Source organism: Oncorhynchus mykiss, chromosome 18, assembly GCF_057628025.1.
Source record: "Oncorhynchus mykiss isolate SJ-2025 chromosome 18, ASM5762802v1, whole genome shotgun sequence".
Taxonomy (NCBI): Eukaryota; Metazoa; Chordata; class Actinopteri; order Salmoniformes; family Salmonidae; genus Oncorhynchus; species Oncorhynchus mykiss.
In genome coordinates, this window is record NC_143039.1 from 75036115 (window position 1) to 75058614 (window position 22500).

General features: G+C 44.9%; 1 protein-coding gene across 1 annotated transcript in view; it reads right to left on the reverse strand.

Moving 5' to 3' along the window:
• fndc5b (fibronectin type III domain containing 5b) overlaps positions 1–17716 on the reverse strand; it is a 35095-nt gene extending 17379 nt beyond the window's left edge. Inside the window, exons 1-3 of the mRNA XM_036953587.2 lie at positions 17290–17716; positions 4084–4202; positions 1801–1999 (exon numbers count right to left, since the gene is read on the reverse strand). Coding sequence (XP_036809482.2) covers positions 1801–1999; positions 4084–4202; positions 17290–17368 — 397 coding nt within the window. The 5' untranslated portion in view covers positions 17369–17716. The remainder of the gene's footprint in view (positions 1–1800; positions 2000–4083; positions 4203–17289) is intronic.
• Positions 17717–22500: the final 4784 nt, after the last annotated feature.

The window sequence follows — 22500 nt, forward strand, 5'->3', positions numbered from 1 at the left end:
GGTACTGTGATAATCTGGTGGATTAAGAGGATGTTATAATGTTCTGTATGGTACTGTGGTAATCTGGTGGTTTAGGAGGATGTCATAATGTTCTGTATGGTACTGTGGTAATCTGGTGGTTTAGGAGGATGTCATAATGTTCTGTATGGTACTGTGATAATCTGGTGGATTAGGAGGATGTCATAATGTTCTGTATGGTACTGTGATAATCTGGTGGATTAGGAGGATGTTATAACGTTCTGTATGGTACTGTGATAATCTGGTGGATTAGGAGGATGTCATAATGTTCTGTATGGTACTGTGGTAATCTGGTGGTTTAGGAGGATGTCATAATGTTCTGTATGGTACTGTGATAATCTGGTGGATTAGGAGGATGTCATAATGTTCTGTATGGTACTGTGATAATCTGGTGGATTAGAAGGATGTTATAATGTTCTGTATGGTACTGTGATAATCTGGTGGATTAGGAGGATGTTATAATGTTCTGTATGGTACTGTGGTAATCTGGTGGTTTAGGAGGATGTCATAATGTTCTGTATGGTACTGTGATAATCTGGTGGATTAGGAGGATGTTATAATGTTCTGTATGGTACTGTGGTAATCTGGTGGATTAGGAGGATGTCATAATGTTCTGTATGGTACTGTGATAATCTGGTGGATTAGAAGGATGTTATAATGTTCTGTATGGTACTGTGATAATCTGGTGGATTAGGAGGATGTTATAATGTTCTGTATGGTACTGTGGTAATCTGGTGGTTTAGGAGGATGTCATAATGTTCTGTATGGTACTGTGATAATCTGGTGGATTAGGAGGATGTTATAATGTTCTGTATGGTACTGTGATAATCTGGTGGATTAGGAGGATGTCATAATGTTCTGTATGGTACTGTGATAATCTGGTGGATTAGGAGGATGTTATAATGTTCTGTATGGTACTGTGGTAATCTGGTGGTTTAGGAGGATGTCATAATGTTCTGTATGGTACTGTGGTAATCTGGTGGTTTAGGAGGATGTTATAATGTTCTGTATGGTACTGTGATAATCTGGTGGATTAGGAGGATGTCATAATGTTCTGTATGGTACTGTTATAATCTGGTGGTTTAGGAGGATGTTATAATGTTCTGTATGGTACTGTGATAATCTGGTGGTTTAGGAGGATGTTATAATGTTCTGTATGGTACTGTGATAATCTGGTGGATTAGGAGGATGTCATAATGTTCTGTATGGTACTGTGATAATCTGCTCCTTCACGACTGATTCTCAATTGTTTTGTATTTTATTTTGATTTCTTCAGAACATTTCTCAATAGTACGAATAACGTCCTTTAAACGTTGAAACAAGATGATAAAAATAAGGTTATCTAAATGTAACCGTGGCACCTAGTATTTTACAATCCCTAATGTTTTCCCAACATCCCCAGTGTAATCTGTTTATCCGCGGTGTGATGTAAGGGCTGATGTCTTTCTCTCCTCTGTGTGTATCTGGGTCGCTGAGAGAGGAGGTGGTCAAACTGGAAGTTGCTCTAGTTAACAGCTTTAGCATTACAAATGGGAATTACATTTTTGGGGTGGGGGGGGGGGGGGGTCTGGCAAAGAACAGCCAGGCGTTTCTACTCTGTATTAAAACGGTACAATAGCCAGGACATTTTAACAGGACATTTTAACAGGACATTGTATAAGGTGTTGTATGAAGCTGGAACCCCGTTGTGAGAAAACGAGAAAAAAATATCATTTTTTTGATTGTGTGTGTGTGCATGTGTGTTTGAAAGACAAAACGAGTGTGTGTGTGTGTGTTACCTACCTGGGCCTGTGGAGGCCAGTTTCTCAGACTCTCTGGGAGTTCTGAAGCTGACCGGGTCACTGGGAGGACTGCTGCCTCCCATGCTGATGCTCTGGACATGGACAATGTACTCTGTGTCCTCCTCCAAGTCCCACAATGCACAGGAGCGCGTGGTCGTGTTTACTTCCTGGATGTACCGCAGCATGCGCACATCCTTCTTCTGTAACCAATGACAGCAGGAGGTGTTTGGGTTACATTTAGGGCCGTAACCACAAGGATACAGACCAAGATATCAGATATCTAACCTGCCCTATCCACTGCCCTATCCCACTGCCCTATCCCACTGCCCTATCCACTGACCTATCCCACTGACCTATCCCACTGCCTTATCCACTGACCTATCCACTGCCCTATCCCACTGCCCTATCCACTGCCCTATCCCACTGCCCTATCCCACTGCCCTATCCACTGCCCTATCCACTGACCTATCCCACTGCCCTATCCCACTGCCCTATCCACTGACCTATCCACTGACCTATCCCACTGCCCTATCCCACTGACCTATCCCACTGACCTATCCCACTGCCCTATCCACTGACCTATCCCACTGACCTATCCCACTGCCCTATCCACTGACCTATCCACTGCCCTATCCCACTGCCCTATCCACTGACCTATCCCACTGACCTATCCCACTGCCTTATCCACTGACCTATCCACTGACCTATCCACTGACCTATCCACTGACCTATCCACTGCCCTATCCCACTGACCTATCCCACTGCCCTATCCACTGACCTATCCACTGACCTATCCACTGACCTATCCACTGCCCTATCCCACTGACCTATCCCACTGCCCTATCCCACTGCCCTATCCACTGCCCTATCCCACTGACCTATCCCACTGACCTATCCACTGACCTATCCCACTGACCTATCCCACTGACCTATCCCACTGACCTATCCCACTGCCCTATCCACTGACCTATCCCACTGCCCTATCCCACTGCCCTATCCCACTGCCTTATCCACTGACCTATCCCACTGCCCTATCCACTGACCTATCCCACTGACCTATCCCACTGACCTATCCCACTGCCCTATCCCACTGCCCTATCCCACTGCCTTATCCACTGACCTATCCCACTGCCCTATCCACTGCCCTATCCAATTACCTATCTCACTTAGACAAAGCCTACTGCCTCTCTATATTGGCCCACTGTATTGGCCCACAGTATTGGCCCACTGTATTGGCCCACTGTATTGGCCCACTGTATTGGCCCACAGTATTGGCCCACTGTATTGGCCCACTGTATTGGCCCACTGTATTGGCCCACTGTATTGGCCCACTGTATTGGCCCACAGTATTGGCCCACTTCCCTAGCCCACTCACTGTACTGGCCCACTGCCACTGTATTGGCCCACTTCCCTAGCCCACTCACTATACTGGCCCACTGTATTGGCCCACTTCCCTAGCCCACTCACTGTACTGGCCCACTGTATTGGCCCACTTCCCTAGCCCACTCACTGTATTGGCCCACTGTATTGGACCACTGCCCTAGCCCACTGTATTGTCCACTGTCCTAGCCCACTGTCCTGGCCCACTGTCCTAGCCCACTGTCCTAGCCCACTGTCCTGGCCCACTGTCCTAGCCTACTGTCCTGGCCCACTGTCCTGGCCCTCTGTTCTAGCCCACTGTCCTAGTTCACTGCATTGGTCCACTCTCTTAGCCCTCTGTCCTGGCCCACTGTCCTGGCCCACTGTATTGGTCCACGGTATTGGTCCACTGTCCTGGCCCACTGTCCTAGCCCACTGTATTGGCCCACTGTCCTGGCCCCCTGTTCTAGCCCACTGTCCTAGTTCACTGCATTGGTCCACTCTCTTAGCCCACTGTCCTGGCCCACTGTCCTGGCCCACTGTATTGGTCCACTGTCTTAGCCCACTGTCCTGGCCCACTGTTTTGGCCCACTGTCCTGGCCCACTGTATTGGTCCACTGTCTTAGCCCACTGTCTTAGCCCACTGTCCTGGCCCACTGTATTGGCCCACTGTCCTGGCCCACTGTATTGGTCCACTCTCCTAGCCCACTCACCTGGCCCACTGTATTGGCCCACAGAGACAAAGCTGAGGCATCAGCTCTGGTAGCAAACATGAGTTTTCTGTCTCTCAGAATCAGACAAGGTCAGTCATCACACAATTGTAGTTCAACTCTCCAACTCCCGACTTAATCCAACACACAAACACAAACTCGCAGACGTGCACTCACAGTCAGACGGAGACACACAAACACACACACTCCCCTACCTGTTGTGTGACGGCAAATCCGATGACAGGATCTCCCTCCAGTATCTCCCATGTGACTATGGCTGTGTTCGCCTCCAGCTCCCTGATCGTCACATTGACAGGAGCCGACAGAGTTGAGTCTATACACACACAGACACACACACACACACACACACACACGGGCGCACAGAGACACACATGCAAATACATGCGCACACACATCACAGGAGAGGTGAGAAAGTGTCTAGGTAGAAAAACAGACAGACAGACGGACATCACAGGAGAGGTGTGAAAGTGTGTGACACACGGACAGAACCAACAGGACAGAAGGTGAGAAGGGTCCTAATGTGTCTTTACTCCTGGTTTGACATCACACACCTTTCTGCTCATAGCAACCTGTCATAGCAACCTGTCACCTGCTCTTTCTCAGTGGGGGAAGAGGTAGCGTTAAAGGTCATAGCAACCTGTCATAGCAACCTGTCATAGCAACCTGTCATAGCAACCTTTCGGTGGGAGAAGAGGTAATGTTAAAGGTCATAGCAACCTGTCATGGCAATCTGTCAATGCAACCTGTCAGTGGGAGAAGAGGTAACGTTAAAGGTCATAGCAACCTGTCATAGCAACCTGTCATAGCAACCTGTCATAGTAACCTGTCAGTGGGAGAAGAGGAGCCAGGTAATGTTATTGTATTTATATATCTCATTTGTATGTGTCTGTTATCTGTTCTATTTTAACTGTTGGGGAGATGGGTAAATAAGAATTTGTTGTTAACTGACTTGCCTAGTTAAATAAAGAGGGATATTGTTCAACTGTCTTGACTCACGTCCTCTTTTAATTTGTCTGAGGATAGAAGGATAACTGAATGATATATTTTACTCTCCTTTCTCTCTCCTCTCTTTCCCTCTCGCTCCCTCTCTCCTCTCTGCTGTCTCTCTCTTCTTTCTCTCTCCTCTCTCCGTCTCTCTTCTCTCTCCTCTTTCTCCTCTCTCCTCCCTCTTCTCTCTCTCTCTCTCTCCTCTCTGCTATCTCTCTTCTTTCTCTCTCCTCTCTCCATCTCTCTTCTCTCTCCTCTTTCTCCTTTCTCTTCTCTCTCACCCTTTCAACTCTCTCTCCTCTAACTAGCTCTCCTCTCTTTCTCTCTCTCTCCTCTCTTTCCTCTAACTGTCTCTCCTCTCTCTCTTTCACACACAAACACTCATTCACATGCACCGATTATCTTGGATTCTCTGATGCTCTGATGCTCTGATTCTTTGATTCTCTGATTCTCTGATTCTTTGATTCTCTGATTCTCTGATTCTTTGATCCTCTGATTCTCTGATTATTTGATCCTCTGATCCTCTGATTCTTTGATCCTCTGATTCTCTGATTCTTTGATCCTCTGATTCATTGATCCTCTGATTCTCTGATTCTTTGATCCTCTGATCCTCTGATTCATTAATCCTTTGATCCTCTGATTCTTTGATCCTCTGATTAAAGCTCCGCTTTCCTCTCAGCCTGTTAGTTCTGTTGAGATGGCCTTAAAGCTCTGCTTTCCTCTCAATGCTGAGAGAGAGAGAGGGAGAGACCGAGAGAGAGAGAGAGAGAGAGAGGCTCAGTGAGCACAGCCTTGCCATTGAAAAGAGTAGACAGGAAAACCTGCCTCCCTGTAGAGCAGAGGGTTAGGGTTAGGGGTTAGGATTAGGGTTAGGGTTAGGGTCAGGGTCAGGGGTTAGGGTTAGGGTCAGTGGTATTCAAAGTTGGGTTTGCGAAGTGGGAACTGCAGTGGGGTCGTCAAAATGTAAACAATTGAAATATATGGGACTATATTAAACAAACATTATTTGAAAGATTTCAATGAGTAAATGTATTTATTGGTTTCTTTTCATTTTGATTAGAGAAGAAAATGTAATTAAATCAAAGTTTATTTGTCATGTGCCCCAATACAACAGGTTTCACCCTTATTTCGCCTTACAGTGAAATTATTACTTACAGGTCCTAACCAACAGTGCAATTTTGAAGTAAAAAAAATGTAATGAACTGAAGGTTATTTAGATTATAACCTTTAGATTATTTAGATTTTTTTTAAATGTACCGATGTTGAACCTCTGTGTGTCATTAGAGTTGGGTTGGGATCGCAATAAGTTATTGGAGAAAAATGGTGTCCCCAGAAACTCTGGTGGAAGAAAAAAAATGGTGTCCCTGCTGAAAATGTTTGAACTGCCTGATGGGAACTGCCTGAGAGGAACTGATTTAGGGGAACTGCCTGAGAGGAACTGCTTTAGGGGAACTGCCTGAGAGGAACTGCTTTAGGGGAACTGCCTGAGAGGAACTGATTTAGGGGAACTGCCTGATGGGAACTGCCTGAGAGGAACTGCCTGAGAGGAACTGCTTTAGAGGAACTGCTTTAGAGGAACTGCCTGAGAGGAACTGCCTGAGATGAACTGCCTGAGAGGAACTGCTTTAGAGGAACTGCCTGAGAGGAACTGCCTGAGAGGAACTGCTTTAGAGGAACTGCTTTAGTGGAACTGCCTTAGAGGAACTGCTTTAGAGGAACTGCCTGAGAGGAACTGCCTGAGAGGAACTGATTTAGAGGAACTGCCTGAGAGGAACTGCTTTAGAGGAACTGCTTTAGAGGAACTGCTTTAGAGGAACTGCCTGAGAGGAACTGCCTGAGAGGAATTGCTTTAGAGGAACTGCTTTAGAGGAACTGCTTTAGAGGAACTGCCTTAGAGGAACTGCTTTAGAGGAACTGCCTGAGAGGAACTGCCTGAGAGGAACTGCCTGAGAGGAACTGCCTGAGAGGAAGTGCCTGAGAGGAACTGCTTTAGAGGAACTGCCTGAGAGGAACTGCCTTAGAGGAACTGCTTTAGAGGAAGTGTTTTAGAGGAAAGGATTTTCAACAACTGCACCGCAGCAGAACCCGAGACATAGCAGCATTTCCAGACAAAAATATAAAACAAATGCAGAGTGTCATTTCCCCAAATTTGAAACCCTTATTCAAGGTTTCAAAGACCTCTTTTGATGAGAATAGGCTACCCGTCCTGTTCAGGGAAGACACAGAGAGCTGTGGGTTGGCAGCGCACTACATTGCTGCCTGACATAAAATGAGGGACAGTGTCAGACAGACCGACCAACCTGAACATATCCGCTATGCTTATTGTTATTGTTCAATGTATGGTTATTTTGACCCTTGGTTATTGTTGTTACGGATTGTCCCATTGACACATTTTTATTATGTTAATATTGTAAATTAATAACTTAATTTCCAAAGTAAACTTTGGCAAAATATACAGTACCAGTCAAAAGTTTGGACACACCTACTGTTTCAAGGGTTTTTCATTATTTCCTATATTGTAGAATAATAGTGAAGACATCAAAACTATGAAATAACCCATATGGAATAACGTAGTAACCAAAAAAGTGTTAAACAAATCAAAATATATTTTATACCTGAGATTCTTCAATGTAGCCACCTTTTGCCTTGATGACAGTTTTGAACACTCTTGACATTCTCTCAACCAGCTTCATGAGGTTGAGTCACCTGGAATGCATTTCAATTAACCGGTGTGCCTTTTTAAAAGTACATTTGTAGAATTGATTTCCTTTCTTAATGCATTTGAGCCAATCACTTGTGTTGTGACAAGGTAGGGATGGTACACAGAAGATAGTCCTGTTTGATAAAAGAACAAGTCCATATTATGGCAAGAACAGCTCAAATAAGCAAAGAGAAACGACAGTCCATCATTACTAGAAGACATGAAGGTCAGTCAATGCTGAACATTTCAAGAACTTTGAAAGTTTCTTCAAGTGGAGTCACAAAAAACCATCAAGAGCCACGATGAAACTGTCTCTCATGAGGACCGCCACAGGAAAGGAAGGCCCAGAGTTACCTCTGCTGCAGAGGATAAGTTCATTAGAGTTAACTGTCTCTCATGAGGACCTGTCACAGGAAAGGAAGACCCAGAGTTACCTCTGCTGCAGAGGATAAGTTCATTATAGTTACCAGCCTTAGAAATTGCAGCCCAAAATTAATGCTTCACAGAGTTCAAGCAACAGACACATCTCAACATCAACTGTTCAGAGGAGACTGTGTGAATCAGGCCTTCATGATCGAATTGCTGCAAAGAAACCACTACTAACTGACACCAATAAGAAGAAGAGACTAACTTAGAGTAGATTTCTTAGTATTCTTAGTATTAGTATTCAGACCCTTTACTCAGTTCTTTGTTGAAGCACCTTTGGCAGCGATAACAACCTTGAGTCTTCTTGGGTATGACGCTACAAACTTGGCACACCTGTATTTGGGGAGTTTCTCCCATTTTTCTATGCATAGTCCGGATTGATTGAGTTTGGCCAGCTCTAGGACGAGTATTGGGTGTTCCAAACGTCTTCCATTTAAGAATGATGGAGGCCACTGTGTTCTTGGGGACCTACAATACTGTAGAATTTTTGTTGGTACCTTTCCCCAGATCTGTGCCTCGACACAACCCTGTTCTGGAGCTCAATGGACAATTCCTTCGACCTCATGACTTGGTTTTTTCTCTGACTTGTACTGTCAACTATGGGATCTTATATAGACAGGTGTGTGCCTTTCGAAATCATGTCCAATCAATTGAATTTACCACAGGTGGACTCTAATCAAGTTGTAGAAACATCTGAAGGATGGTCAATGGAAACAGGATGCACCTGAGCTCAATTTCAAGTCTCATAGCAAAGGGTGTGAATACTTGTCTATTCAAAAACATTTTTAACACTAATCTGCAAAAATGTAAAAAAAAAAAAAAAAAATTTTTTTGCTTTGTCATTATGTGGTATTGGTGTAGATTGAAAGGGGGGAAAAAACGATGTAATCAATTTTAGAATAAGGCTTTAACGTAACAAATGTGGAAAATGTCAAGGGGTCTGAATGTTTTCCGAACGCACTTTACATTTTACGTGTATTTTAAATTAGTTATTGTTTGTTTGTTTTTAGTCCCAGTCTTCAGCTACCCTTAACCCCTCCTATCTATCTCTGAACACCATCCAGTCCCATCCTTCAGCTACCCTTAACCCCTCCTATCTATCCCTGAACACCATCCAGTCCCATCCTTCAGCTACCCTTAACCCCTCCTATCTATCTCTGAACACCATCCAGTCCCATCCTTCAGCTACCCTTAACCCCTCCTATCTATCTCTGAACACAATCCAGTCCCATCCTTCAGCTACCCTTAACCCCTCCTATCTATCTCTGAACACCATCCAGTCCCATCCTTCAGCTACCCTTAACCCCTCCTATCTATCTCTGAACACCATCCAGTCCCATCCTTCAGCTACCCTTAACCCCTCCTATCTATCTCTGAACACCATCCAGTCCCATCCTTCAGCTACCCTTAACCCCTCCTATCTATCTCTGAACACAATCCAGTCCCATCCTTCAGCTACCCTTAACCCCTCCTATCTATCTCTGAACACCATCCAGTCCCATCCTTCAGCTACCCTTAACCCCTCCTATCTATCTCTGAACACCATCCAGTCCCATCCTTCAGCTACCCTTAACCCCTCCTATCTATCTCTGAACACCATCCAGTTCCATCCTTCAACTACCCTTAACCCCTCTCATCTATCTCTGAACACCATCCAGTCCCATCCTTCAGCTACCCTTAACCCCTCCTCTCAATCTCTGAACACTATCCAGTCCCATCCTTCAGCTACCCTTAACCCCTCCTATCTATCTCTGAACACCATCCAGTCCCATCCTTCAGCTACCCTTAACCCCTCCTATCTATCTCTGAACACCATCCAGTCCCATCCTTCAGCTACCCTTAACCCCTCCTATCTATCCCTGAACACCATCCAGTCCCATCCTTCAGCTACCCTTAACCCCTCCTATCTATCTCTGAACATCATCCAGTCCCATCCTTCAGCTACCCTTAACCCCTCCTATCTATCTCTGAACACCATCCAGTCCCATCCTTCAGCTACCCTTAACCCCTCCTATCTATCTCTGAACACCATCCAGTCCCATCCTTCAGCTACCCTTAACCCCTCCTATCTATCTCTGAACACCATCCAGTCCCATCCTTCAGCTACCCTTAACCCCTCCTATCTATCCCTGAACACCATCCAGTCCCATCCTTCAGCTACCCTTAACCCCTCCTATCTATCTCTGAACACCATCCAGTCCCATCCTTCAGCTACCCTTAACCCCTCCTATCTATCTCTGAACACCATCCAGTCCCATCCTTCAGCTACCCTTAACCCCTCCTATCTATCTCTGAACACCATCCAGTCCCATCCTTCAGCTACCCTTAACCCCTCCTATCTATCCCTGAACACCATCCAGTCCCATCCTTCAGCTACCCTTAACCCCTCCTATCTATCTCTGAACATCATCCAGGTTTGATTGCTGTTTGCCATATATTATTTCTGGAGAAATATTAATAATAAAAATAAAAAAAATATTTAAAAAAAAAAAATTCTATTTTCTATTTCTATATTATTTCTGCTCTGATGTTTCGCAAAAGTTCTGAATAATTCTATTCACCGTAGGTTCTACAGATTGTAAATTTAAGCTATTTTTGCTATTAGTATTATTATATTATTGATCGATTGGCTATGACCTTTTCAAATCACCCAGCGGGGCTCCAGGATCATTTATTAATTCTTCCTAAACCTGCGACCAAAAACAAGCTACATATGGACAATACCAAAACAAATGATCTAATGATTCTGTCTCTTCATAGCAAAATCTGGAGAGCTGGGAAGGTTGTAATAATTTGGGAATAAGTTTTGGGAATAATTTTTTATAATAATTTATATTGAAACATTTGAAGTTTTGACTCCGGACAAATTTTGTGCATCAGTTCATAAACGGTAGATGTAAAATTGCGCGACTAAGATCTCCTCTACAAAAACGTCAGAATTAATGACAGATTTCTTGAGTTATACCGTATTAATTCTGACTATTTTGAGGAAGTGTACCGTCGTGGCCAAAAGTTCTGAGAATGACACAAATAATAATTTTCACAAAGTTTGCTGCTTCAGTGTCTTTAGATATTTTTGTCAGATGTTACTATGAATACTGAAGTATAATTACAAGCATTTCATAAGTGTCAAAGGCTTTTATTGACAATTTTATGAAGTTGATGCAGAGTCAATATTTGCAGTGTTGACCCTTCTTTTTCAAGACCTCTGCAATCCGCCCTGGCATGCTGTCCAATTAACTTCTGGGCCACATCCTGACTGATGGCAGCCCATTCTTGCATAATCAATGCTTGGAGTTTGTCGGAATTTGTGGGTTTTTGTTTGTCCACCCACCTCTTGAGGATTGACCACGAGTTCTCAATGGGATAAAGGTCTGGGGAGTTTCCTGGCCATGGACCCAAAATAACAATGTTTTGTTCCCCGAGCCACTTAGTTATCACTTTTGATTTATGGCAAGGTGCTCCATCATGCTGGAAAAGGCATTGTTCATCACCAAACTGTTCCTGGATGGTTGGGAGAAGTTGCTCTAGGAGGATGTGTTGGTACCATTCTTTATTCATGGCTGTGTTCTCAGGCAAAACTGTGAGTAAGCCCACTCCCTTGGCTGAGAAGCAACCCCACATATGAATGGTCTCAGGATGCTTTACTGTTGGCATGACACAGGACTGATGGTAGCGCTCACCTTGTCTTCTCCGGACAAGCTTTTTTCCGGATGCCCCAAACAATCGGAAAGTGGAATCATCAGAGAAAATGACTTTACCCCAGTCCTCAGCAGTCCAATCCCTTTTGCAGAATATCAGTCTGTCCCTGATGTTTTGCCTGGAGAGAAGTGGCTTCTTTGCTGCCCTTCTTGACACCAGGCCATCCTCCAAAAGTCTTTGCCTCATTGTGCATGCAGATGTACTCACACCTGCCTGTTGCCATTCCTGAGGTGGTGTGGTGCCCCGATCCCACGGCTGAATCAACTTTAGGACACGGTCCTGGCGCTTGCTGGACTTTCTTGGGCTCCCTGAAGCCTTTTTCACAACAATTGACAAGCTCTCCTTGAAGTTCTTGATGATCCAATAAATGGTTGATTTAGGTGCAATCTTACCGGCAGCAATATCTTTGCAATATCCTTGCCTGTGAAGCCCTATTTGTGATAAGCAATGATGACGGCACGTGTTTCCTTGCAGGTAACCATGTTTGACAGAGGAAGAAAATGATTCCACGCACCACCCTCCTTTTGAAGCTTCCAGTCCGTTATTCGAACTCAATCAGCATGACAGAGTGATCTCCAGCCTGGTACTCATCAACACTCACACCTGTGTTAAAGAGAGAATAACTGACATGATGTCAGCTGGCCCTTTTGTGGCAGTGCTGAAATGCAGTGGAAATGTTTTTGGGGGATTCAGTTCATTTGCATGGCAAAGGGGGACTTTGCAATTATTTGTAATTCATCTGATCTCTCTTCGTAACATTCTGGAGTATATGCAAATCGCCATCATACAAACTGAGGCAGCAGACTTTGTGAAAATTAATATTTGTGTCATTCTCAAAACATTTGGCCACGACTATATACTGGGTAGGGCGTCTCAAGATGGACAAACAGTACTATTGCCACTTTATTATCATTTTTCAAGTGAAGGTCTTTAAAGGGAATATGCAAGCACACTCGTTCGGCTTGCCTAGCCTAGTTTGGCTAGTGCCGGCCAAACCGGCATTAGGCAAAGTATGCCAATATCTTCTGCATTAATGCCAGAATGAATGGGTCCAAGCCATACTGCTCGCTTAACCCGGAAGCCAGCCACACCAATGTGTTGGAGGAAACACTGTACAACTGGCGATCGTGTTAGCGGCGTGAATGCGCCAAGACCGCCACAGGAGTTGCTAAAGCAGAATGGGACAAGGATATCCCGGGCCGGCCAAACCCTCCCGTTACCCGGACGACGCTGGGCCAATTGTGCGCCGCCTCATGGGTCTCCCGGTCGCGGCAGGCTGCGACACAGCCCGGGATTGAACCCGGATCTGTAGTGATGCCTCAAGCACTGCGAAGCAGACCTCTGTACCACTCGGGAGGCCAACCTACACTTTAAAAGAAAGAGCTATTGAAGATTGTAAGTTTAAACAAAGTTTTATTTAATTTTTTTTAAAGCTGTGGATTTTTGTCAATCCTTCCCTGATACAGAATATATTGTTTTCGTGGTCATGGCACGCTTTGTGTAAGAGCTATTGGTATGCATTTATGGATGAGAACGTGAACATGCCATTTTGGGATTACCTGCTTTGCCTACGCCAACAGCCTTAATTAAAGGCTAGCATATTAATATTAATACCCCAGTATATGAATTAACATCTAACTTACACATCTCTATCTTGACTTCTCTCTCCTTAAGCAAATCATGCATCTCCGCTGGCATCTCCTCTCTCTCTCTCTCTCTTTCCATCATCTCTGTATTGCCCTAATAGCTCTTGAACCAGTAGCAGGTTGACATTTATTGTCCTTGAGGCAGAACTGAGCACTTCCCCCTTGGACAAGTCTGCTGCAAAGTCAAAATCGGCTCTATATTCATGAAAACTGGTTCGCAGGTTAGCAGTGTGGTTAAGGTTTAAAATAAATCAGATTTGATGACTTTGGGTCTGTGCCAGCTAGTGACGGCTCTGCAGAGCAAGATTCACAATGAAAAGCGCTAACCTGTGCCCCAGTAGCCTAGCCCAATGCGTGTCCCAGAAGTAGCAATATAGTTCTCCCTGTGCCCCATGTTTATGTTTACGTCAGAATACCCAATGTTAGAACATTTCAAAGGAAATGTCTGAATTAAACTAGATAGTTTTCCTATCGGTCTAATTTGCATAAACATTGTGATTGGTTGAAACTGTAGCTGCAAGGGTTATCAAATGTTATCGAGTTCATTTAAAGTTCATGTTTGAAGAAAGACCAGTCTTCTTTGGCGAATGACAGGCGTGTAATAGCTGATCAGAGATGGCAACCGTGGCTAGAGAACAACAAGCACCAAGTTAAAGCACCGCTGGCCTGCAGATTTTATATCTGCTGTCTGGGCACTTTCTTTCTGCCGTTGGTTTGTCTTAGCTTGATGTAGGAGGCACGCACACAGTCACACGCAGTGCTCACACAAACACACACAGTCACACGCAGAGCTCACAAACACACACAGTCACACGCAGTGCTCACACACACACACACAGTCACAGTCACACGCAGAGCTCACACACACACACACAGTCACACGCAGTGCTCACACACACACACACAGTCACACGCAGTGCTCACACACACACACAGTCACACGCAGAGCTCACACACACACACACAGTCACACGCAGTGCTCACACACAAACACACACAGTCACACGCAGAGCTCACACACACACACAGTCACACGCAGTGCTCACACACACACACACAGTCACAGTCACACGCAGAGCTCACACACACACACACAGTCACACGCAGTGCTCACACACACACACACAGTCACACGCAGTGCTCACACACACACACACACAGTCACACGCAGTATTCACACACACACACACACACACAGTCACACGCAGTGCTCACACACACACACAGTCACAGAGACACACACACACACAGAGACACACACACACACAGTCACACAGACACACACACACACACAGTCACACACACACACACACACACACACACACTGTATGGAACCGTCTCTTTCCTTGTCTCCTCTTCCTTTCCTTGTCTCCTCTTCCTTTCCTTGTCTCCTTTTCCTTTCCTTGTCTCCTCTTCCTTTCCTTGTCTCCTCTTCCTTTCCTTGTCTCCTCTTCCTTTCCTTGTCTCCTCTTCCTTTCCTTGTCTCCTCTTCCTTTCCTTGTCTCCTCTTCCTTTCCTTCTCTCCTCTTCCTTTCCTTGTCTCCTCTTCCTTTCCTTGTCCCCTCTTCCTTTCCTTGTCTCCTCTTCCTTTCCTTCTCTCCTCTTCCTTTCCTTGTCTCCTCTTCCTTTCCTTGTCTCCTCTTCCTTTCCTTGTCTCCTCTTCATTTCCTTGTCTCCTCTTCCTTTCCTTGTCTCCTCTTCCTTTCCTTGTCTCCTCTTCCTTTCCTTGACTCCTCTTCCTTTCCTTGTCTCCTCTTCCTTTCCTTGTCTCCTCTTCCTTTCCTTGTCTCCTCTTCCTTTTCTTCATTCCCACCGATCTGCATGACTGTCAGCAATACAAATCAATCCTGTTGTTTCACTTATGTAAGTGCTGATGAGGAAAGGGAGCATTTTAAGAGTACTTGGATGTAGCCTTGGCAATTGACTATTGACCCTGTGGGTGTCTCTCAATACTTTAAATAGTCATACCTCTTGCCAGTGCAAATGAAAGAAAGGAGACAAGGGACTGGGAAAGGAGGAAAGGAAGCCACTTTTGGATAGTGAGATCCACCCACCATTGTTGCAATTTTCGGCATTAGTGTCCTGTGTGAATGACTATCCCACTGGGCACAGACGTCAATCCAACGTCTATTCCAAGTTGGTGCAACGTAATTTCATTAAAATGACATGGAAACAACATTGATTCAACCAGTGTGTGTGCCTGGGTATGTTTCCCAAACCAGCTCATTTATCAGTCTCTTGCTGAAAGAGCAGAACTAAGAGGTTAGAATAAACACGAGATTACTTTACGGGTGAAGTACGTTCAACAATACTGTACGATCAACAATACTGTACTGTCAACAATACTGTACGGTCAACAATACTGTACGCTCAACAATACTGTACGGCCAACAATACTTTACGCTCAACAATACTGTACGGTCAACAATACTGTACGCTCAACAATACTGTACGCTCAACAATACTGTACAGTCATCAATACTGTACGCTCAGCAATACTGTACGGTCATCAATACTGTACGCTCAACAATACTGAACGCTCAACAATACTGTACACTCAACAATACTGTACTGTCAACATTACTGTACGCTCAACAATACTGTACGCTCAACAATACTGTACTGTCAACAATACTGTACACTCAACAATACTGTACTGTCAAGAATACTGTACACTCAACAATACTGTACACTCAACAATACTGTACGGTCAACAATACTGTACGCTCAACAATACTGTACTGTCAACAATACTGTACACTCAACAATACTGTACTGTCAACAATACTGTACACTCAACAATACTGTACGCTCAACAATAATGTACGCTCAACAATACTGTACTGTCAACAATACTGTACGCTCAACAATACTGTACGCTCAACAATACTGTACTGTCAACAATACTGTACGCTCAACAATACTGTACGCTCAACAATACTGTACTGTCAACAATACTGTACGCTCAACAATACTGTACTGTCAACAATACTGTACGCTCAACAATACTGTACGGTCAACAATACTGTACGCTCAACAATACTGTACTGTCAACAATACTGTAAGGTCAACAATACTGTACGCTCAACAATACTGTACACTCAACAATACTGTACGCTCAACAATACTGTACGCTCAACAATACTGTACTGTCAACATTACTGTACGCTCAACAATACTGTACGCTCAACAATACTGTACGCTCAACAATACTGTTCGCTAAGGAACACACACACACACACACACACACACACACACACACACACACACACTACACACACACACACACACACACACACACACACACACACTACACACACACACACCTTTTACAATGTCAGGAGTTTTGAATCGTGGACTGACTGATTACAGTCATATACTTCGACAACTCAATGTCCAAACTGTCTAAATCTTATTTATCTGACTGATTGGTTCCATAAATGTCGTTCATGGATTGTAATTGGATTCATGGTACATAAATGTCAGTCACGGACAATCCACCATACACCTCTGTACTCCTAATGATATTGAATTGACCTATAAAATGCCGACAAAAAAGCATCCCCAGCTTGATAATGTGAAAGCTGTGGGCTATAAGCGTAACGTATTCATTCACATGTACAGAAATGGAAATCGGGACTGTTGCTCCTGCATCGTGGTCGTGTAATGGAACAGATAGCCTAATATAATGAACGGTAGGTAGGCTATCTCATCCTGTCATCACAGCCTATTAAATAAATAGCCCGTTCACACACGATTCTACCTACTGTCAAATATAACCAACTGATTTACTGGTATACGAATGTTCAATAAAAACATTTGCGTGTACGGTCATTGAACTGTCAAGTCATTGATTTGGTTTATTATCGATTGATAAGGCCTATTCTCTATGCTACTATTAATCATATGACCATCAACGCACGTCAATGTACACTTACCACCAGCGGTAACGGATACCGTGAGCCAACCCAGAACGAGCAGTGGCAGTGTCGCCGCAGAGAAGCTTTGTTTCCCCATCCTTCAAAAGATGTTTTACATCCTGCCCGGCCAACCGAATATCCCATTTATTCGCGTTAACGGGATCCACACCTCGGTCTGTGGCGGAGAGTTGCTTAACATTCACCGCACTGGGCTCCTTTCCTCCACCACTCGGGGTTTCCTGTTGTCATAAGAAATCGGTATTGGCGGTGTAGCCTAAACTTGGTCGTTGGTTGCTACGGAAACGCACCACCAGCGCTTTCAGCACCTGGGACAGAGCCGAGACCGGGAGGCACGGTCGGCACGGACTCGTTTAGGTTATTTTTTTCCCTTGTGCCGTGCTTCGTTACAGAGGCGCGCTCCCCGAGAGCTCGAGTGCTGCAGAATGAAACGTACTGGCACTGTCAGATGGCAAAAATCCTCTCTCTCTCCAGCTCTCTCTCTCTCTCTCTCTCTCTCTCTCTCTCTCTCTCTCTCTCTCTCTCTCTCTCTCTCTCATTCTCTGTCTCTCTCTCTCTCTCTCTCTCTCCAGCTCTCTCTCTCTCTCTCTCGCTCTCGCTCTCTCTCTCTCTCTCTCTCTCATTCTCTGTCTCTCTCTCTCTCTCTCGCTCTCTCTCTCTCTCTCTCTCTCATTCTCTGTCTCTCTCTCTCTCTCGCTCTCTCTCTCTCTCTCATTCTCTGTCTCTCTCTCTCTCTCTCGCTCTCTCTCTCATTCTCATTCTCTGTCTCTCTCTCTCTCTTGCTCCCTCTCTCTCTCTCTCTCATTCTCTGTCTCTCTCTCTCTCTCTCTCTCTCTCTCTCTCTCTCTCTCTCTCATTCTCTGTCTCTCTCTCTCTCGCTCTCTCTCTCATTCTCTGTCTCTCTCTCTCGCTCTCTCGCTCCCTCTCTCTCTCTCTCTCTCTCTCTCTCTCTCTCTCTCTCTCTCTCTCTCTCTCTCTCTCTCTCTCTCTCTCTACAGAGAGGGAAGTCGCAGGAGGGAACCACATTCCCCAAATTGCCTCTCTGCGACGTGGAGAGCTTCCCGCCTTTCCTAACACCGTGCACGGTTGTGGCAGCACCCGAGATTAATGAGCACAATGTCACTGAATGCGACACTTTCTAATCATTGTCCAGAGATGATTAATAAGATCAAACCTACTGTTTTTTTTTTGTGTGTGTGTGTTTTATACACTGTATTGTAAACGTGTAGGATTATCCTAAATATGGATGAGAATTGTTTGGCAGCATATGGTTTAGTTAGTCTCTTCCACTCCCATTAACTGTTGCCTTTGTGCTACAGCTTACTCAATACAAAATGAATGGCTTAAAAAAACAACCCAAAGCTTTTTTTGTTGATGTTGTTGTCTATACATGGTTGGAATAGACTACGTCTGTGATGAATGCATTTCCCCATTGGGATCAATGAAGTCCAATTCCATTTGATATTGATTGGATGTCTTGTAGAAGTTAAATGTCCTACCTTTAATTTGAGAACTTAAAACTACCCTCAAATAGTCATTAACATGGGGAGAGATTGGGACTATAAGGTTATATCTGCAAAAAAAAAAAAAAAAAAATGATTCTGAGATAATTGACTTTAAAGTCCTGAACCCTCACTGGTTTGAATGGTGTCAGCAACATGAATATGTGTATTTAGTGTACTACATTACAGTAGGTAGAGAACATTGAACAGAACAAGGCTAATATCAATAAATACATTTAGACAAAAATACCGGTAGAACCTTATAGTCCCAAACTCTCGATGTCTTAATAGACACTATTGGACCAGAAGAAACCAGGCTGCAGTGGGTATGTGTGTGTGTGTGTGTGTGTGTGTGTGTGTGTGTGTGTGTGTGTGTGTGTGTGTGTGTGTGTGTGTGTGTGTGTGTGTGTGTGTGTGTGTGTGTGTGTGTGTGTGTGTGTGTGTGTGTGTGTGTGTGTGCGTGCAGTGTGCTGCATTCAGGGTGGTGTAAATGGGGACAGTAAAGGCCAGCTGGAATATCAATGGGCTTACAGTGGATGATAAGGAGCTACAACAAAACACACACACACACACACACACACACACACACACACACACAGGTCACCCTGCGTATAGTGTGTGAAATCACTAACTCTGTTGTTAATGCAGAGATAAAGAGATATCCAAGAAGAAATAGCTGTAGATTACACAGTCAAATCAATAAGTAATTAGTATTCTCCATGGAAAACACTGTCTCTATCAAAGACCGACAGTGGAGGGAAGGAAAGAGAGAGGAGGGAGGTAATATTGCTGCGGAGACAGTCCTCTCTCTCTCTGCAGGATACCACGGGGAGTGTGTTGCTGAGACAGTCCTCTCTCTCTCTCTCTCTGCAGGATACCACGGGGAGTGTGATGCTGAGACAGTCCTCTCTCTCTCTCTCTGCAGGATACCATAGGGAGTGTGTTGCTGGGACAGTCCTCTCTCTCTCTCTCTCTCTGCAGGACACCATGTGCAGTGTGTTGCTGGGACAGTCCTCTCTCTCTCTCTCTCTGCAGGATACCACAGGGAGTGTGATGCTGAGACAGTCCTCTCTCTCTCTCTCTGCAGGACACCATGTGCAGTGTGTTGCTGAGACAGTCCTCTCTCTCTCTCTCTCTCTGCAGGATTCCATGTGCAGTGTGTTGCTGAGACAGTCCTCTCTCTCTCTCTCTCTGCAGGATTCCATGTGCAGTGTGTTGCTGAGACAGTCCTCTCTCTCTCTCTCTCTCTGCAGGATACCATAGGGAGTGTGTTGCTGAGACAGTCCTCTCTCTCTCTCTCTCTCTGCAGGACACCATGTGCAGTGTGTTGCTGGGACAGTCCTCTCTCTCTCTCTCTCTCTCTCTCTGCAGGATACCATATAAAGTGTATTGCTGAGACAGTCCTCTCTCTCTCTCTGCAGGATACCACGGGGCGTGTATTGCTGAGACAGTCCTCTCTCTCTCTCTCTCTCTCTCTCTCTCTCTCTCTCTCTCTCTCTCTCTCTGCAGGATACCATGAGGAGTGTTTTGCTGAGACAGTCCTCTCTCTCTCTGCAGGATACCATGGGGCGTGTATTGCTGAGACAGTCCTCTCTCTCTCTCTCTCTCTCTCTCTCTCTCTCTCTGCAGGATACCATGGGGAGTGTGTTGCTGAGACAGTCCTGTCTCTCTCTCTCTGGAGGATACCATGGGGAGTGTGTTGCTGAGACAGTCCTCTCTCTCTCTCTGCAGGATACCACGAGGCGTGTATTGCTGAGACAGTCCTCTCTCTCTCTCTCTCTCTCTCTCTACAGGATACCATAGGGAGTGTGTTGCTGAGACAGTCCTGTCTCTCTCTCTCTGCAGGATACCATGGGGAGTGTGTTGCTGAGACAGTCCTCTCTCTCTCTCTGCAGGATACCATGGGCAGTGTGTTGCTCAGACAGTCCTGTCTCTCTCTCTCTACAGGATACCATGGGGAGTGTATTGCCGAGACAGTCCTCTCTCTCTCTCTGCAGGATACCATGGGCAGTGTGTTGCTGAGACAGTCCTGTCTCTCTCTCTCTGCAGGATACCATGGGGAGTGTATTGCTGAGACAGTCCTGTCTCTCTCTCTCTGCAGGATACCACAGGGAGTTGCTGAGACACCTTTTCCAATCTCCTCCAACATTCATTATTTTGAGCTAGCCATACTACATTTATGATTAACTAGGGCTGAGGCTGATTCACCTAACTATTTTATATCCCAAATGGTACCCTATATAGTGCACTACTTTAGACCAGAGCCCTATGGAACCCTATTCCCTATATAGTGCACTACTTTAGACCAGAGCCCTATGGAACCCTATTCCCTATATAGTGCATCACTTTAGACCAGAGCCCTATGGAACCCTATTCCCTATATAGTGCATTACTTTAGACCAGAGCCCTATGGAACCCTATTCCCTATATAGTGCATTACTTTAGACCAGAGCCCAATGGGATTCTTCAACAGTAGGTTCTTATTTAAAGGTAGAGTCATCAGTGCATGAAAGTAAACTGCAAAATCCACCCGACTTCCGAAACAACTAAGAGTATGAATCGCGAGGTAACACTTTTCTGCTGTTTAGGTCTCGCATAGCTCTCGTGTTTCAGCAGCGCGAAGCGCTCCCCGTGCACGTGCTGCTGAAACTGTGCGATACTCTGTGAGTGCGTCGTCTTGCATCATGCTCTTCTGTAACATTTGTGGTTGCTGCTTGTGGCACCGTCATATCGCTGAGTCTCAGTTAAAGGTCAGCTGAGATCCATGTCTCTGCCATTCGGGCACTAACCGTTCTGTCAATCTCCCTCACTGTATTGGCTTGGATACCTCAAGAGCTTGCAGCTTTTCAATGCTGCTTCCCTCAGGCATCATTTTAAACGTTGGGTCAGTGTCCCAGATGTACTAGAAGAATGGAGTGTTCATCTGGGTAGTCATATTTCAGAATTGTTTTGCTGTTGATGTGACCAACAACAAAAAAAGAGCACAACATCAAATTATTTCAGAATGTTTTCTTTTATTCAGTAAAAAAAAAAAAAAAGATAACACGTGTCGACCTCAATCAGTAAGAACTGGATACGATTCAGGTGGAAATGCAGCTTGGCCTCATTACGCTGACATGAAAGGAAGCACACCTTCTAGAAGTCAACCAGGAAAGTTCCTCAGCCAGGTCAGCCGTGATACAAGTCAGTATTTGACGTCCATCCATGTCTGAGGACGTCAGCCAGGTCACCCGTGATACAAGTCAGTATTTGACGTCCATCCAGGTCTGAGGACGTCAGCCAGGTCACCCGTGATACAAGTCAGTATTTGACGTCCATCCAGGTCTGAGGATGTCAGGATATGACGTGGAAACCGGCGTTGTGGACGGGGATGCCGGACGTGGGAAAAACATCTGCCTCTGAGTAAAAAGGTTACGAGTTCAAATCCACGTAACAGAAAGGTACATTTGAGATTTCTGTTTTCTGCCTATCCCAAACCTTAACCCTTAACTTAACCGTTGGAAGTTTGTGCCTAACCTTAAGACTTTGGAGTTAATGCCTTTACACTTCGAAATTAGACGTTTGAGAAATATGGATGAACAACTAATTTTGACGAGAGACTGTGAGATCTAGTTGAAGTTACATTCACTCACCCTACAGCGTTTACTTTCCTTACCCTACAGAGTTTACAGATCAGTACAGATGAGTCTAACATCCAATCAAATCACTC